Genomic DNA, 18,483 nt, shown 5'->3' with positions numbered 1-18,483 from the left:
TAGGTGTGTCTTACTAGAAACATACCATTAAATTACTATGTTTTAAAGTCATTTTTGCCTGGGCGTGGTGGCTCACACCTGTAATCCTAGCACTCTGGGAGGCCAAGGCGGGTAGATGGTTTGAGCTCAGGAGTTCAAGACCAGCCTGAGCAAGAGCGAGACCCTGTCTCTACTATAAACAGAAAGAAATTAATTGGCCAACTAAAAACATATATATAAAAAATTAGCTGGGTATGGTGGTGCATGCCTATAGTCTCAGCTACTCGGGAGGCTGAGGCAGGAGGATCGCTTGAGCCCAGGAGTTCGAGGTTGCTGTGAGCTAGGCTGATTCCACCGCACTCTAGCCCAGCCAACAGAGTGAGACTCTGTCTCCAAAATAAATAACTAAATAAAAATAAACTCATTTGTAACATTTGTCTCTTGTGTAGTTGCACTACCAAGTGGCTACACCAGTTCATTTATATCATGTCATGGCTTTCCAGTTTAGAGATTGCTTTTCAAATTTAATTTTGTTTTCTATTTATATAAATAAAATAGTTCTGTGGTTCTATGGTCAAATACACAAAACAAGGTATATTTGTAGAAATCTGGCTTTTGTCCCTGTTGCCTTAACCCTGTTGCTTCCCTTTTAACCCCACAGGTAATTTTTTTCTTTAGTTTTTGGTTTATCCTTCTGTTTGCTTCTTTAAAATATAATCAAACGTGCAATATATTTATAGCCTACTCCCTTAGATAAGTGATACTATGCTATAGACTCTTTTTTCCACCTTGCTTTTTTTTTCTTTTCTTTTAATTGTTTTTTTTTTTTTTTAGACAGAGTCTTGCTTTGTTGTCCAGGCTAGAGAGAGTGCCATGACGTCAGCCTCGCTCACAGCAACCTCAAACTCCTGGGCACAAGTGATCCTGCTGCCTCAGCCTCCCAAGTAGCTGGGACTATAGGCATGCGCCACCATGCCCGGCTAATTTTTTCTATATATATTAGTTGGCCAATTAATTTCTTTCTATTTTTAGTAGAGATGGAGTCTTGCTCTTGCTCAGGTTGGTTTCGAACTCCTGACCTCGAGCAATCCGCTCACCTCGGCCTCCCAGAGTGCTAGGATTGCAGGTGTGAGCCACCGCACCCAGCCCACCTTGCTTTTTTCACTTAACAACATAACTTGGAGGCCAAGCACAGTGGCTCACAGAGGCCGAGGTGGGAGGATCGCTTGAGGCCAGGAGTTCAAGACCAGCCTGAGCAAGAGCGAGACCCTGTCTCTACTACAAATAGAAAAAATTAGCTGGGCGTGGTGGCATATGCCTGTATTCCCAGCTCCTTGGAAGGCCGAGACAGGAAGATTGCTTGAGCTCAGGAGTTTGAGATCAGCCTGAGCAAGCGTAAGACCCTGTCTCTACTAAAAATAGAAAAATTAGCCAGGCATCCTGGCTTGTGCCTGTAGTCCCAGCTACTCGGGAGGCTGAGGCAGGAGGATCGCTTGAGCCCAGGAGTTTGAGGTTGCTGTGAGCTAGGCTGACGCCACGGCACTCTAACCCCAGCAATAGGGCAAGACTCTGTCTCAAAAAAAAGAAAAAAATGAAGATTATTCCATATGAATAATTATATAACAATATCGCTCCTTTTGTTTTACAGTGCATCCTATGGCATTGTGTGCATGTATTGGGGAGCTTGGATTTTCTTGCCTCCACTAGTCTTTTGACTGTGTCTCTTACCACTCTCTTCTTGCTCAGACTGCTGCAGCCACACTGGCCTCCTTTCTCTTCCTTGATTCCTTGCACTCGTTCTTCCCTCTCCCTGGAATTCTCTGCAATTGTATATCCTGAAGGACACTGTCTCTTCACCAGGATCTCTACTCCAATGTCAACTTATTAAGATACTTCCCCTCACCACTCCATCATGCCTACGTAGGGAACTATTTGATGGGAACTTGATTAGTTCCCATCCCATAGTCTAACAGATGCTCATCTCTTGCAATCTCAATAGGAAAATGATGCTACCAGGTAAAGGGAACAAATAATCTACCAACCAGTACACACCAAATTAAAGAATAAGCTCCTCTGCGGAGTTGCAAGATGTGGAATAGAATTATGGGCTGGGGATGTCAGGGATAGCTTCGCAGAGCAATTCCGGTTTAATTGGATGGGGCCCTAAAGATAGATAAGATTTAAATAGATGGGGAAAGAGGCTATTTCAGGCTTAGGGAAATGATGCGACTAGAAGTGTAAACTCTAGAAGAGATTCAGGGGATTGTGAATAAACAAGTAGATTGTGAGCAAAGAGATTATAGAAGAGCAGGTTGGAGAATGAATCGGGGTTCACTGGCTGAGGGCACTGACTGCCAGGCTTAGAAAGCTCACTATTTCGAAAGCATGGCTTTCAACCTCTGAGATGGCTATCCAGAGCCTTCAGTGGTTCCACGTGGATAGGGCTTTTTTTTTATTTATTTATTTATTTTTTTTTTTGAGACAGAGTCTTGCTTTGTTGCCCAGGCTAGAGTGAGTGCCGTGGCGTCAGCCTAGCTCACAGCAACCTCAGACTCCTGGGCTCGAGCGATCCACCTGCCTCAGCCTCCCGAATAGCTGGGACTACAGGCATGTGCCACCATGCCTGGCTAATTTTCTATATATATTAGTTGGCCAATTAATTTCTTTCTATTTATAGTAGAGACGGGGTCTCGCTCTTGCTCAGGCTGGTTTCGAACTCCTGACCTCAAGCAGTCCGCCCGCCTCAGCCTCCCAGAGTGCTAGGATTACAGGCGTGAGCCACTGCGCCCGGCTTTTTTTTTTTTTTTTTTAAGCCTCTAAACATTTGGCATTTTTTTTTTTTTAATTTCTTTTTTTTGAGACAGAGTCTCGCTGTGTTGCCCAGGCTAGAGTGAGTGCCGTGGCGTCAGCCTAGCTCACAGCAACCTCACACTCCTGGGCTCAAGCGATCCTCCTGCCTCAGCCTCCTGAGTAGCTGGGACTACAGGCATGCGCCACCATGCCCGGCTAATTTTTTCTATATATATGTTAGTTGGCCAATTAATTTCTTTCAATGTTTTTTTTATAGTAGAGACGGGGTCTCGCTCAGGCTGGTTTCGAACTCCTGACCTTGAGCGATCCGCCCGCCTCGGCCTCCCAGAGGGCTAGGATTACAGGCGTGAGCTGTCGCGCCCAGCCCACGTGGATAGGATTTTGAACAGAGACAGACCCTGAGCTGTGCTGCCATACAGCTACTCCTAGAGCAAGATGTCGAGTTCTCAAAGGCGCAAAGGAGACAAGGACGTAAATGAGATACTGGCAATGGAAATTTAAGAATTTAATTCATTCTTAAGCATAAATTTAAGAATTTGGAGGTAGAATGCGTAGGATTAGTTCACTACTTTTCAGTTAGTTTGCAAGATAGAGGCCGCAAGAGGGGAGGGAGAGGGGGGTATCGGAGACGACTGCCATTCCCAGGCCGGGTTCGGGAGTAAGGCGGTGGCATCGGGCCCCAGCCCTCTTCTGCGGAGTGGCAGAGACCCATTTCCTCTTCGTGTCCTTCTGTGTGGCCAGCGCGCCCGCCAACGCGCACACCCGCTTCTGAAGCTTGGCGGAGCCCAGGGTTCGGAGCGTGGGTAAGCCCTGCCTCGCCCCGCGTCTCACCGCTTCCCTTCCCCGTCTCGCCGCAGGGCATCGCGGGCACAGACGTAGCGAAGGAGGCCTCGGACATCATCCTGACGGACGACAACTTCACCAGCATCGTGAAGGCAGTGATGTGGGGGCGCAACGTCTACGACAGCATCTCCAAGTTCCTGCAGTTCCAGCTCACTGTCAACGTGGTGGCCGTGATCGTGGCCTTCACCGGAGCCTGCATCACTCAGGTGCGGGGGGTGTGGGGGCTGACATGGGAAGGGCCAGGCGGGGGCTAAGAAGGAGCACGGGGCAGCGGGTCCAGTGTGCCCGCTGAGGGGTAAGGGCAAGGTTTCCCTGGTAACGGTTGGGGCAGGAGTTAGCTCTCCTGGGTCCTTTGTCTCCATCTGCTTATGTGGAACAATGAAGACTTACCTGCCACTCATTTAGCACTTAGCATCAGCCACTGTGTTGAGCACTGGTATGTACTGTCTCTACTCTTCAGAAAGAGTACCTTGCAAGGTAGGTATTATCTCCCCCATTTTACAGATGGGGAATGCAAGGCTCAGAGGGGTTAAGTAACTTTCTCAAGGCCACTCAGCTACTAAACGGCCAGATTCGCAGTCTAGGTGGCTAGCAGGAGCCATGTGCAGAGCAGAGGTGGGGCTGACGCGGAGGTGGGGGGTGGTCTCCGAGGGAAGCTCAGAGGACTGGTTCTTCTTCCCACCAGGACTCCCCACTGAAGGCCGTGCAGATGCTGTGGGTCAACCTAATCATGGACACTTTTGCTTCGTTGGCCCTGGCCACGGAGCCCCCTACGGAGTCTCTGCTGAATCGTCGCCCCTATGGCCGGAATAAGCCTCTGATCTCACGGACCATGATGAAGAACATCTTGGGCCATGCGATCTACCAGCTCGTTGTCGTCTTTGTCCTTGTCTTTGCTGGTGAGCCAGGGTGGAATGAGGGCAGGGAGGGGCAGCGGCCGGGTGCCAGATGGAGATGGGGGCAGAGAGTGGCCCGAGCAAAAAGGTAGCTGAGACTAGGAAAAGCAGCGGCGTCACCTACTGAGTACTCCCGTGTTCCTGCTACACGGCGCACCGTGCTGTTTTGTGTACTCCTCTTCAGAATCTCACGGGGGCAGCCTTATTATTCACATTTTTATAGATGACAAAAGTGAGGCTCAGGTTCCATGATGTGTAAATAGTGGCACTAAAGTGCAAACCTGTGTCTCTCTGACCCCAGTACACACAGCCTCACCACCACGCTACCCTGCATGAAAGCAAGCATCAGTGGCAAACAGAGACGGGGCCCGATGGTTCGAGACCAGGCCTGATGTTTAAAATATTTACTAACAAGTATAGCTCAGATAGTGACCAGTTAGAATGGACGCCAGCCACAAGCACCCAGTGTGGCCACACCAGCGCTTTCTGACTCCTAGTTCAGACCACACTTACCCTCCTATGCTTCTCCTCTGCCTGCTAGGTGAGAGATTCTTTGGCATTGACAGTGGCAGGAAGGCACCGCTGCACTCCCCGCCCACCGAGCACTACACCATTGTTTTCAACACCTTTGTGCTGATGCAGCTCTTCAATGAAATCAACGCCCGGAAGATCCACGGGGAGAAGAATGTCTTCGCAGGCATTCACCGCAACCTCATCTTCTGCACTGTAGTCCTGGGCACCTTCATCAGCCAGGTGAGAGTCTGTCGGGGTAGCAGATCTGGGACGGTAAAGGCCAGAAGCTGGGAGCCACCGTTCCCTAAGCACCCCGGAAAAGGAGGGAGGGAGTAATGGGGACCGAGGCCGTGGCTTGAACACTCTGGGGTTCCCGGTCAGCTTCCATCTGTGCGTTGCTGTGGAGTCGGGCCCGGCGTGCCAGGTGTTCCAGTGCAAGGCAGTACGCGGGCTGCAAACAGGACTTGGAGAACCCTTTCATTACCCTTCTAAATACACAGGAGTCCCACAAAGGGGCCAAGAGACGGGTCACTCTCTTCTAGCCCCTTTCCGTGCCCCCCGCCAGCACACATGAAACACGTGTGTGCGTGTAGTATGGGCTCCCGGTCCCTTCACCTTGGTTCTGAGGGGGCTCGTGGTAGAAAATGCTGCACGACTACGGGGAAAGAGAATTGACAGGTGACATGTGACATGGTGCACATGTAGCGGACACGGCCCAACCTGGGCTCCTCCTGTGGGAACCAGGGTCAAGGGCATGGCCGCCCTGGCGGTAAAAGGATCAAGGATCGAGCCCCTCCCCTCCGGCCCTGGGCAGAGGTACACTAACACATCTCCGGGTACAGGAACTTCCGAGCACCGACGAGCTCCTGCCCCCTCCCTCAGCGGGATGTGTCCCTTATCTGCCCCGCCTTCAACGCCTCTCCTCCATCGCTGTGTCTTCTCTTTGTCACCCACTGGCTTTTGTCACAAGAAGCCTCCAGGTCCCCCAACGCCCCCACGTCTTACATTAATCATCGTCATAGTGACGGCATCTGTCTCATCAGAGTGCTCTAAAAGGCTGTTTGCATCTGCCCCTCCTTCCAGATTTCTTCTTTCCCCTTCCCCAGCAAGCAGATCAGGACTCGCACCCCGAGAATCCTGGGGCAGGGGGAATGTGTGGCTTTGGCGTCCCTGGCTGGAGAACTGAGTGCCTGTTGGTCACCTCCCTGATGGCAGGCTGCCCTGCTCTCTGTCTTAGATTCTCATCGTGGAGTTTGGGGGTAAACCCTTCAGCTGTACAAAGCTCAGCCTGGCCCAGTGGCTGTGGTGTCTCTTCATCGGGATTGGAGAACTCCTGTGGGGCCAGGTGAGTGCCTGCACGCCCGCCCGCCCCTGCCTTCCCCTGCATCCCCGCACAGCCTGCAGGCCCCTCCTCTGCAGGACGCGGAACCAGCAGCTGTGGTGACGCCCCGCCCTCCGCCCTCCGTCCTCTCCTCTCCCCCAGCCCAGCACCCTGCGGCGGCAGGACCAGCGCCCACCACTTCAGTGGTTTCTGATTTCTTCTCTAACTGTGCCTGGGGGCAGGCAATTCCCATGGCTTCTCTGGGACGGGTGGAACTTTTCAAAGGAATTCTGCTAAAAAAGAAAATAGAAGTAGAAGAGTTTACAAAAGCACAAGTCCTTATTCCAATGCGGCAGCAGCAGCCTGTCCGTGGGCTGCTGCGTGCACGCGTTCAGGGCTCCCCAGCCTCCTCTGTTTCTCGCCGTGGCTCTCTGTGCGTGGAATGCCTGACTCTCACCTGAGATGAGTTCAGGCTCGCGAGATCTGGCGGGAAGCGGTGGAGCACACGGGTCCGAGCACGGGCTCTGGGGAATGACTGCATGGGTTTGAATCTGGCTCTCCGTTTTACAAGCTGAGTCCCCTCGGGCCAGTTACTTAACTTCTCTGTGCTTCCGTGTCCTCAATTTAGGATAACGGGGTCGTTGTTAATTGCTATCAATCAGCAAATTGGTTACTGCACGCTAAAGCAGGGGTCCTCAAACTTTTTAAACAGGGGGCCAGTTCACTGTCCCTCAGACCGCTGGAGAGAGTGCACTGTGGGCCCAGGTGGAGTCGGCTGCTAAGCAGGACAGGCAGCGGTGGCAAAAACACCCGGAGGGCCGGATAAATGTGCTAGGCGGCCCATGTGTGGCCCGCGGGCCGTAGTTTGAGGACGCCTGCCAAGACTTAGAACAGTGTCTATCTGGTACCTTGCAAGTATTCAATAAATGTAGCTATGAGTACTGTATATATAATAGCATCAGGTGTGGTCCGAGTTTCACTCCTTCCCTAATACCACTTCTCACTCCCGCTCATCCTCAGCGCTGGCCTGGGCTGTACTTCTCTCTGCAAGAGCCCAGATCTCTGCGGATAATCCCTGAGTGCCCGGCCCCCTGGGTAACGGAGGCTTTGCCCCACCTGGCCCCAAAGAGCCCTTTCTGGAGCTGCAGGCCTTCCCCCCAGACCTACTGGTTGTTTCTTCACACCTCCCACATGCCCCCTGGTAAATTGCTAACCCGATTCCCTCCACCCGGTTCTGTTTGCTGCAGTTTATTTACCAGTGGCTCCCTAAAGCGGCTTTGTGCGTGGGTGAAGCTTGGCTGCTGCACCTCTTGTTGGGAACTCTCTTCTGGGTCTGCTGTCGCACGTGGCCACGTGGCCTCGATGCTGATCACAGGCTGCCTTCTGTGCTGCAGCAGCTCCTTCCGACATCCGGAAGCAGAGCTTTGACATTCTTCCCATCTCAAAACGCCGGGCTCCATGCTGGACTGCCCGTGCCGGCCTCCTTTCCCGTCTCAGCCCTGCCTACTCCTCGTCCCGTTTGTGAAGGAAAACCGACAGGTTCTGAGCTCAAGGATTTATTTTGAATTTCAACCCCAACCTGCTGCTCCATGCCTTCTGATAATGCTCGTGTGTTGGCTGGGCGCTATGCCTCATGCCTGCAATCCCAGCACTTTGGGGGACCAAGGTGGGAAGATGGCTTGTGGTCAGGAGTTCGAGACCAGCCTGGGCAAGAGCGAGACCCTGTCTCTACAAAAGTAGAAAATTTAGCTGGGCATACCAGCTTGTGGCTGTAGTCCCAGCTATTCTGCAATCTGAAGCAGGAGGAGCCCTTGAGCCCAGGAGTTTGAGGTTGCAGTGAGCTATGATGACACTGCACTCCAGCTGGGGTGACAGAGTGAGAATCTGTCTCAAAAAAAAAAAAAAAAGAAATACTCATGTGTCCCTTCCTCCATGGCTTGTCTCAAGCACTTCTTCACCCCAAGCCCAAGAAAACTTTTATTAATAGTATCGTCCCACTATATTTTTATAACACAGGCATTACATTGTTTGTGGTAACTAAGAAGGGAGTCACTCGGCCGGGCGCTGTGGCTCACGCCTATAATCCCAGCACTCTGGGAGGCCGAGGCGGGCGGATCACTCAAGGTCAGGAGTTCAAAACCAGCCTGAGAAAGAGCGAGACCCCGTCTCTACTAAAAATACAAAGAAGTTAATTGGCCAACTAAAAATATATAGAAAAAATTAGCCGGGCATGGTGACGCATGCCTGTAGTCCCAGCTACTCGGGAGGCTGAGGCAGGAGGATTGCTTGAGCCCAGGAGTTTGAGGTTGCTGTGAGCTAGGCTGAGGCCACGGCACTCTAGCCCGAGCAACAGAGTGAGACTCTGTCTCAAAAAAAAAAAAAAAATTAAATAAAAAAGAAGGGAGTCACTCGCTTCCAGCACCCCCTCTACCCCTCACCCTACATGTGCAGTGTGACCATCTTCTCCCCAGGCTTGTTGTCCCCCAGCTCCTGGTCTCTGTCTTTTCCTACCTCGTACCATGCATTATAGTTATGTTTCCCATAAAAGACAGGTAGCAAAATGGAAAAGAAGAAGGGAGACAGAAAGAGGAAAATGACGTATATAACTAGGCAGGTGGCTGGTGGATTACTAGAACACAAGCCCTCTTTTGTGTGTCCGTAAGTACGGAGAACCCTCCTGAGAGCCTGGCAGCTGGTGGCACTCGGAGAACCCTTCTCCCGCTGGCCAGGGCAAAGAGTCACCGGCCACGGTGACTTCTCACCTGGCGCTGGCTTCTCCCCCTTCAATGCACCTCCTCCCATGTGCTCGCTTCGGCAGCACATATACTAAAATTTGGAACGATACAGAGAAGATTAGCATGGCCCCTGCACGAGGATGACACGCAAATTCGTGAAGCGTTCCATATTTTTCATATACAACCACAACGAGTAGGATGTGCAACGTTTGGGGGATGGGCATGCTCGAAGCTCTTACTCGAGGGGGGAGGGGGGCATGGGCAATAAAAGTAACCTTAACACTTGGACCCCCATAATATGCTAAAATAAAATAATAATAAATAAATTTAAAATAAATGCACCTCCTCCCAGGTCATCTCCGCGATACCTACCAAGTCCCTGAAGTTCCTGAAGGAGGCTGGGCACGGCACCAACAAAGAGGAGATCACCAAGGAAGCCGAGGGCCTGGACGAGATCGACCACGGGGAGATGGAGCTGCGCCGAGGCCAGATCCTCTGGTTCCGAGGCCTGAACCGCATCCAGACCCAGGTACTCTGGTAGAGGCCTGTCCTCCCCGCTGGGGCAGTGTCCTGAGGGCAGCAGTTCTTGGCGGCCAGCCTCCCTCCCCTTCCGAAGGTTCACGACTAAAGGAATGGGCGGCCCTGGCTCCCTAGCTTCAGGGCACCAAGGTGCATCTCCGAGGGGAGGGCAGTCAGAGAAGCGAGGCCAGGGAACACTGTAGCACAGCCCCTCAGCCTCGCGTTGGCCCCTCAGCCCGGCCTCCCGCCCTCTGTCCAGGTGGGCGAGCTTCCTAGCTAAGGGGTCTTGCGATAGACCGGCCCCCACAGTGGAAAGTGAATGTTCGGTTCCTTTCCCTGCTCTTCAGAAGGAAGGCGTTAGGCGGCATCTCCACGCCCACATCCCCGGCAGACACCAAACGAAAAGTCCTCAGGCTGCCCTTATGGGAATAGACGTTATCTGGGGGGGATCTTTGCAAAAAAAATTCACCACCTTTTCCCTTCCCCACCCAAAGCTTAAGGCCATCCTGGGGAATCTGATGGTTTAGTCTCTATAAATAACGGTGTCTCGAGGCCCGAGTATCTTTTGCAGGATTCAGACTTGCTTCCTGACCAGGAAGTAGCTATAATTCCTTCAAACCTTTTCTCTTCTTGCAATTTCTGAAATGGGATAGATGCTGCTGCTCTTAAGTCCCCTGCCTACAGCCCTGCAGTAACTTTTTGGGTTTTTTTATTTTGTTTTGAGACAGAGTCTTACTCTGTTGCCCAGGCTACAGTGCCGTGGCGTCAGCCTAGCTCACAGCAACCTCAAACTCCTGGGCTCAAGCGATCCTCCTGCCTTAGCCTCCTGAGTAGCTGGGACTACAGGCATGCGCCACCGTGCCTGGATAATTTTTTCTATATGTTTTTAGTTGGCCAATTAATTTCTTTCTATTTTTAGTAGAGACGGGGTCTCGCTCTTGCTCAGGCTGGTTTCGGACTCCTGACCTTGAGCGATCCTCCCGACTCAGCCTCTGAGTGCTAGGATGACAGGCAAGAGCCACCATGCCCGGCCAATCTTTTTGTTTTTGTTTTTTTCACTTTCCATGCATCAGTTGTAACTATCTTCTCCTGAGTGAATGGGCTGATCTAGGCATTGATAATTCTGTCTTTCCCTGCTCTCACCCCACATGCCTTTATCATTTTGCTCCTCAGATTCCCCATGTCAACAAACTATAAATTCCAAGATCTCAGGGGGAGTCTCCAGAGAACAAGCCTATTTATTTCTCTCTGTTGATGGGCTGGAGATCCCCAAAATAGTTTTACTCTAAATTTGGCCTTGCAAATAGTTTAGAAAGTTCCCCAGGCAACCCCACCTCCTTAGTGCATGGGAAGATAGACGAAATTAATCTGCTAAACTGCATCCCTAGTGGGAATTCATCTCCCAGGGGCAGGACAGCCGGTGGAAAAGAAGGGCTAGGTAGGGGAACACTGGGGTTCCTTCGCCCTCTCTCGAGTTCCTCCTCCCAGAAAGGAAAATGCCAGCAGGACCTGCACACAGTGCCTCGTGGCACCCAGAGTTCCACGCCCAGCCCCTGCCCACCCCCTCCTCCTGGCTGCCGAGTCCATCCAGTGCCCATAGAACTTGGTGCCTTCGGCTCCCGTCTCTAAAGCCCCCAGCGCTTCCCTCTGGGTCTGCTCTTTTCAAAATAACCTGTCTTTGCTTTTCTTCCCTTCAGGATCACACCTGCCTCCTCTGCTACTATGTAATTTTTTTTCCTAGCCAGGATCCCCCTCATTCCAGAACCTCCTTACTCCTTGCCAGTCTTCTGTCCTGTAGGGCTGAGATTGATGGGGTTTCCTTCCCCTCCACTGCCAACTGCCCCACCCTTTGTCCGTGCACCTCCCTGTTGGTTTCGCTGCCTACATAGCTCTAGGGTCGTAACTTTCCCCGTTGGGGCATGAGGCAGTTGGGCCAGGACAGCACTAAAGCCCAAACCTAAGCACCAAAGGAGATCTGGTGAAGACGCCCCGTGACCAAATTCCTATGGTTCCAGTGTGCGCCTGACTCTGTAAGCAGAGGAGGCTGACTGCGCTCACGCGCACCCCGGTACCCGAGGCCCTTGCGGCGCCAGCGCTCCAGCCTGAGCCGGCTCCGACAACACCCCCTGCCCTCGCAGTGCTGATCCTTGCTGTCAGTCTCTTTGCCTGGCTCAGGAGCGGGAGGCGGTGCCACCCTGCCGTCCAGTTCTGGGCGGGATTTCCCCTTTCCCTGGTTCTAGACGGTTCTTCCCGTCTCTTTTCCCCTTGGGTTTTGGGGAGCTAAAAGCACTATAAAGCAGTTTAGGGAGCTTAAAGGCTAGGATCACGGGAAGGTCAAGCTGGGATCTAAGTTCATTATGGATGTTGGGACCTTGTAACCGTAGTGAGCAGTAAAGGATGAGTCTTCTACGGCCCCTTCTTGGCTGGAGCTGGGACCCTCCCAACCGTAGACCCTTCCCCCCTGCACGTTCAGACTCCTTGGTTCCCTGGAACCGAAAACTGTGTGATGTGAGAGGAAGGGGTGGCCTTTTAGCTCAAACTTTGACCTGGCTCCAGAAATTAACCCTAAACATTTCATGGCTTCTCGGGAAGCCCCACGCGTAAGAGCAGGCGTCTCGCTCCCAAGGGGCCTGCTTTCCCATCTTCCGGGGACATGGGAGTCGGACTGATGGAATCAGCACCTTCCCTCCATTCCTGCTAGACCGAGCCTTGGCGTTAGGCAGCTGCTCCCACCGCCTCCAACAACCAAAAACTCTTCCTTCTCCTCCCTCGGCCTAATTGCTGAGTTTTCTGTTCAGGATCTCCAGTGCGTTGACGTAGCCAGCAGCACGCTCTCTAACGGGCCTGGCCGCCAGAGTCTTGAGCTCCGTTCTCAAGCGCCCTGTCCCCTCCGGCCAAGGGAAAGGGTATCTCAGAGAAATGCCCAGGAGAGGATGAGCCCAGCAGCTCATGGTCCGGGTGCCTTTCCTTCACGGCCACCTATGCACAGGCCACTGCACGGGCCCTGTTTGTTTCTTTAATCATGAGGTGTTTTCCTGGGAAATCTACAAAAATTAGGTAGCCAGTTTAGTTGGCTTAGAGGTTCCTGAGCCTTGAAATTCAGTGATATGTACTTTGCCTTCAGTATCCTAAATTGTACACATTGTTTCTAAGAGTACAGGTCAAAACCATGAATAAGCTGCTAGTCGCTGTCTGGCTGTTAGGAGTGATGGGGTGGGAGGGAAGTCCTTTTAAATGCTAAATGTTCTTGGACACCTATACACCTTAAAACACCCACCGTAGGTTAAAGGGGAAGAGAAAACTGGATTCTGGCTGGGTGCTGGGACTCCACGGCAAATTGTTCCCTAAATGAAGTGTGATGTGCTATTAACCTTTCCCCCTCCTTCTCCTCACCATTGCCCTGTGCGTGAGGGAATCTCTCTCTTGCTTTCTATCTCCGGTCCCCTCTTCCCAGCTACGTCCACCCCCCTTCCCGAGCCTTCCCAGACCCTCCCTGCCTCTATCTATGCAGCCTCTCTCTGACTGCGGAGCAAAGCTATCTCACTCTCTGATTCTTTGCAGATGGACGTAATTAACACATTCCAGACTGGAGGCTCTTTTCAGGGAATCCTAAGGCGACAGAACTTGGGTCAACACCATGATGTAAAACTTGTTCCTAGCTCATCCTATGCAGCAGTTGTACCCGTCAAATCCCCCAGCACCACTGTTGCTGCTGCTGCTTCATCTCCTACTTTGGGCAGTGAGTGATAGTCTATTACGATGCATGATTTGCTAAAATGACCACAAGAGAGCACGCGGCATCCACTTTAACCAACCATGGTTATCTTTCCCTATTGGTTTTTCCCTTTGATCTTTTGACCTAAGGGAAGAAAAGACAAAAATCCCACTCTAAAACCAGGCAATGTACCCTTTTATTTTTTTAATGTAGAAAAGCTATTAAACCTTAACCATTTTAAAGACAATAATTCTGTTTTCCAATTGTTCTTCTGCATTTCTTGTTCCTCTTTTTCCTTAAGTTCTGTTTTGTTTTGCTTTGCCTTGTTTGTTTGTTTGCTTTTTGCTTTGTTTGGGTGTATTGTGGTTCCTCTCCTCTTCTGCTCCTTTGAGTCTAAAATCCACCTCCCAAGCTTAGGTTGAGGTTAGACTGGGGGGATACCCAGGGACTCTCTTTACATGGGGGCGAGTTTGGAATCTCCTGACGAAAGGAATGAAGGGAGCTTATGTGCCTGTGGCTTTTTTACCAGTGGACCTGTCATAATGGAGCCAATATTGAACTTGGTCGATGGTAATAGTCCTTTTGGCTACCACTGTGTTGTTGGCTGGCAGTATTAGTGTAAAAGTTGTAGCTGGATGTGAAGAAAAGACGGCAGTTCAGTTCAAGCGTATAGGGCTGAACATCCTCATTATTATGCTTTTCAGGGACCTTAAGCCATGGTCTGATTTGTTGTGTTTTGGGGGGAGTTTTTTTTGTTTGTTTGTTTGTTTTTTGAGACAAGAGTCTCACCCCATTGCCCGGGCTAGAGTGCCGTGGCGTCAGCTTAGTTCACAGCAACCTCAAACTCCTGGGCTCAAGCAATCCTCCTGCCTCAGCCTCCTAAGTAGCTGGGACTACAGGCACACACCACCACGCCCAGCTAATTTTTCTCTTTTTAGTAGAGACACCGGGGTCTTGGTCTTGCTCAGGCTGGCCTTGAACTCCCGACCTCGAGCGATCTTCCCACCTCAGCCTCCCAGAGTGCTAGTATTACAGGCGTGAGCCATGTGGGGGCGCCCCACCACAGTCTGGTTTAAGAATCGATTAATTCACATCAGAGTAGGAGAAATATATTAAAGGGTTGAAATAACTTACTTTTTCCTTCATTTACTAGATCTCCTTTTTTAGAAGTTTCCTAAGAGAAACGCCTTTTTTTAAGGAATCCCTTTCTCAGCCAGCCTTTCAGCTGGAAGGCTGTCAACTCTCAACCTAAGATCTGGTGTTCCCATCGGTAGATAGTTGGATCCTTAGGCTTATGCCTTCCCGTCCTGGTCATTTGAGCTTCCCCAAATGGGACCCAGACAGGAGAGAGAAAGCGGCCAGCTCTTTGCTGGTGGTGCTGTTAAGGTATTTGCTAGGAGAGGGGTTTCTCCATGTTAAGAGTATTGCGGGCTCCAGGTACCTGAGCGGTCAGTCGATTCCTTCCTCCCCGGCCCCAGCTTCAACCCTCAACCCTGGGGCCGGGATGAAGACAGGGCAGTCGCATTGTCTGTGGTTCCCTTGATTGTGAACTGTATGGGTTGACCTGACTTAGGTTTATTCTGTCTTTTTAGCCAAGTGTTAAGTGTTCTGATGTGAGGTGTGGGGGGTGGGCTTGGTATAGATGCGTGCTATTTCATCAGGCCCAAAGCCGGCTAAGAAAGAACTAAATAAATCTTGCCCTACAAATATATCCAAGAGCCTCTCTCGCTCCGGTCTTTCTAGATCCCCTCTGTGTTCCTGTCTTAATTCCTTTTTTCTGGCTGGTCCAAGTGCAGTGGTGTTTACAACGAATTGGGCCGGGCATGGTGGCTCGCACCTGTAATCCCAGCACTCTGGGAGGCCAAGGCAGGAGGATCCCTTGCGGTCAGGAGTTGGAGACCAGCCTGAGCAAGAGCGAGGCCCTGTCTCTACCCAAAAAATAGAAAAATTAGCTGGGCAACTAAAAATAGAAATAAAAAATGAGCCGGGTGTGATGGCAAGCGCCTGTAGCCCAGTTACCCGGGAGGCTGAGACAGGAGGATCACTGGAGCCCAGGAGTTTGAAGTTGTTGTGAGCTAGGCTGATGCCATGGCACTCTGTATCAAACAAACAAACAAACAAAAAAATACAACTAATTGATCACAATCAGTTACAGATTCCTTTGTGCCTTTTCCACTCCCATTGCTTCACTTGACCAGCCTAAAAAAAGTAAAATAAAATAAATTCCTTTTTTCTTCTCATTTTGCCATCCCATTCTAACTAGCTTCTGTTCTTTTTAAATCATCCCTCTCTGGTAGGAAGGGTTCATGTCAGGTGTCCCGGTGGTTTCACAGTGGAAAGAGACCAAGCAGAAGACCGAGCCCACTGGGCTCTTGCAGGGGAGCCAGTGGAGGGTGTGCAGCAACCCTCGAGGGCTGGATGGATGGGGAGAGACGGGCCACACCTGCTCTTTCTCCAGCTGTGCCTTCTCAGTTGGAGGCCCTAGCAGTTACAGTCATGCATTTTAAAACCCTCTTTCCCACTGCAGATCTCCAAATGAATTCTGCTCTTTGTTCAGCATGAGCTAGCTCTCTAAGAGTCCCCTGTATAGGAAGGCCCTAATCCTTCTCTTCCCTCCTGCCCTGAAAAGAGGGCAGAAAACTACCGAATTCCAGCCGGGGACACGCAGTCTTCACCTGCCCGCTCCCTGAGCTGCAGGCAGCAGCCTCTAGCACTCACACCTAATCGAAGGTCCAGCCTGCCTGGAGCTCCAGAGTCATGAAAAGAGTGGCCCTTCCGTCAGCCACTTTCGCCTGCAGAACAGGGGCCCCGGAAGAGACATTTCTCAGAGGCTTTGCGAAGTGCTGACCAGGGAGGGAAGGCTGCTTAGCTGAGTGGAGAGCGCTCTGAGTTTTCCCCTCTCCTGCTTCCCCAGCCCTGCGGTGTCCATGCACCAGTCACCAAGCTCCCAGAAAGGGGAGATGCCAGCCCCGGAGTGGGTTGGTGGTGACGTCGTGTGGTTGTTCATCAGCACACGTGAGGCCGGTGCTGGCGCCCAGGAGGGGCATTCTAGCAGGGCCCATGCGCTCCACTTCCTCCCCCTTCTCTCCACCCCCAGGCCAGGAAGTGCTCCCTAGCTCTCTGGCCCCACCTCGCTTGAGCTTCCCTTGCAGGTGGCTGGTTTCCCTTTAGATTCCAGAAGTCCTGCAGTCTAGCCGGATGACTGTTCCTTGCACCCCCAAAGCTTTCCCTATTGTTTCCATCCCTAATTCACTTTTATCCCCCTCCTTGTTTCTCTGTATGTAACAGTATTATTGGTCACCCCAACAGGTGAGAGGAAAAGCCAGTAGCTAGGGCTCCAGACCCCTCACTCCAACCCCAGTCATTAAAAATGTATTCTCTATAATGTACTTCATATATAATATTAATAGTTGCAATAAAGCATTCCATTGAATAGAAGCAGGAAGTTTGAAAATCACTGATACTAAAGATGATGAACTGGGGGTTAAAATACCTGCTCTCCTCTGGTACTCATTAGAAATTCTGAGACCCCAAGAGCAGAGGAAAAGTGCCTTTGATGGGTGGGATGGCTTTGGACCCAACCCTTGGCCAGTACCGGTATCTATACCAGGGCCCATGGAGGAGGCGTTAGGTTTAGGGTCACTTAGGCCACCTTGCCTTGCTTTAAGATTGGCTGTAGACCAATGAAAACTTGGGACCTCCTGAAGACCAGGTGGAACCTCCATTCCATCTGATCCCACCTAGATCTGGAGCGAAGGCCACAAGACAGGTAAAATTCACACGTCAGGCAGTCAGACAGGAGTCACAGAAGGGTGGAAAAGAGGGTGCTCACTTTCTGTTCAGCGTGGTGAGCGTGTGCCCAGGCTCCTTGACTCTTCTCAGCTGAGGTGTTGAGAGGATACTGTTGAGTGGCAAGGAGTTCTTCGCCTTCTAAACTCTGGGCACCCTCAGTCCTGGCTGGGCCTGCAGGCCGTGGGGCAGTGAGGCAAGATAAGGAGAGCCCTAGCCAGCAGAGACACACCTCCTCCAGAGCAGAGGGACCGGCAGGACGATGGTGAGCCTCCTTCGCATTGTCCTTTTGAAGGTTCCATGCAGTGGCAGGAAGCCCGGGACAGGCAACCCAACCCATTTATTTGGCTGCTCTTTCTTCGCACGCTCTGCTGTCTCTGCCTTCTCGCCTCTTCTCCAGGGACATATTTTTTCCTTAAACAGCAGAGGAATGAAAGGGGTGCCCTACCCCAACATTCGCCACGCCTCCCTCCCTCCCTCCCACCTCCACAATTTCTCCTGCATTGCTGCCATTTCTTTTCTGTGGGAAGGATTTTTGGACAAGACTAAATCAGCCACCTCCCAACAACGAACACTGTCCTGCAGCCATGTACCTTTCCCCTGGCCTCTCTCTCCGCCCTCGGAGATCCAGCCCTCTCTTCCTACAGCGGTTCTACCCACCCAGGTTCTAAGCCACACCTCAGAGAGACCTGTAGTCTCTCTGCAGAGCCACCAAAAGAGCCAGTGCCATGGCTAAGCAAAGGCTGTTCACGGGCATCAATTATTATCAGTTTTTTTCCTCTTGACCCTGAGTTGACTGAATCCCTTCTTTTGTGTGCAGTAAAACAAAGACTTTGACACAGGGCAATGCATTTCCCTCTTCCCAGTAAGACTGCAGATGGTTTCCTTTCCTCCATCCTCCTCCTCCTCCGCCCCATCAGAAAGGCCACCTGTTGGCAGCACTGCCCCCCGAATTGGGTTTCTCTCTTTGGTCCCTTCCTTTCCCTTATGCACGTGAGATCACGCTCCTCTTCGCAATTTGGAAACAGCTGGAGAAAGTGGCATGACTGGGCACAGTTTGTATGCGTCAGAGACAGGGACATGCTTTTGAGTGATGGGAACTGGGTCTCCCCTCGGTAGGCAGGAGGAAGGCGTATTTCGACACCTGTGTGTTGTCCACGTCCTCTCGGAGAGGGACCGAAGGAGTGGAGTTCTGTGTCCTTTCGGGGGAGGGAGCACAGTGGCATGTGTGTGATGTCAGTACATGCACGTCTCCTGACTGAAGGGGCATGTTGTTCAATTGGAGAGTTTTGCTTCCCTGCATGCTGCTGACACAAATGAAGACTGGCTTGTCTGCCTGGCTGCACCGTGCTCGTGGTCACA

General features: G+C 51.5%; 1 protein-coding gene and 1 non-coding gene across 4 annotated transcripts in view; both read left to right on the top strand.

The window, feature by feature from the left end:
- Positions 1-18,483, top strand: part of ATP2B4 (ATPase plasma membrane Ca2+ transporting 4) — a 99,828-nt gene that overhangs the window by 76,223 nt on the left and 5,122 nt on the right. For 2 of the 3 annotated variants that reach the window (XM_020284344.2, XM_020284343.2), the window contains 5 exons: positions 3,648-3,839; positions 4,319-4,532; positions 5,071-5,282; positions 6,280-6,387; positions 9,451-9,627. In XM_020284344.2, coding sequence (XP_020139933.2) covers positions 3,648-3,839; positions 4,319-4,532; positions 5,071-5,282; positions 6,280-6,387; positions 9,451-9,627 — 903 coding nt within the window. Of the gene's footprint in view, positions 1-3,647; positions 3,840-4,318; positions 4,533-5,070; positions 5,283-6,279; positions 6,388-9,450; positions 9,628-13,178; positions 13,357-18,483 lie in introns of all 3 variants that reach the window. The other variant, XM_020284347.2, reaches the window with a different exon arrangement.
- On the top strand, positions 9,166-9,273 carry LOC142864014 (U6 spliceosomal RNA). The gene has a single exon (XR_012914612.1). It is a non-coding gene; the product is annotated as a U6 spliceosomal RNA (small nuclear RNA).

The sequence above is a fragment of the Microcebus murinus genome, chromosome 23 (genome assembly GCF_040939455.1).
Source record: "Microcebus murinus isolate Inina chromosome 23, M.murinus_Inina_mat1.0, whole genome shotgun sequence".
NCBI classification, from domain to species: domain Eukaryota; kingdom Metazoa; phylum Chordata; class Mammalia; order Primates; family Cheirogaleidae; genus Microcebus; species Microcebus murinus.
The sequence above is the reverse complement of the archived record's forward strand: the minus strand, read 5'-3'. Positions and strand labels throughout refer to the sequence as shown.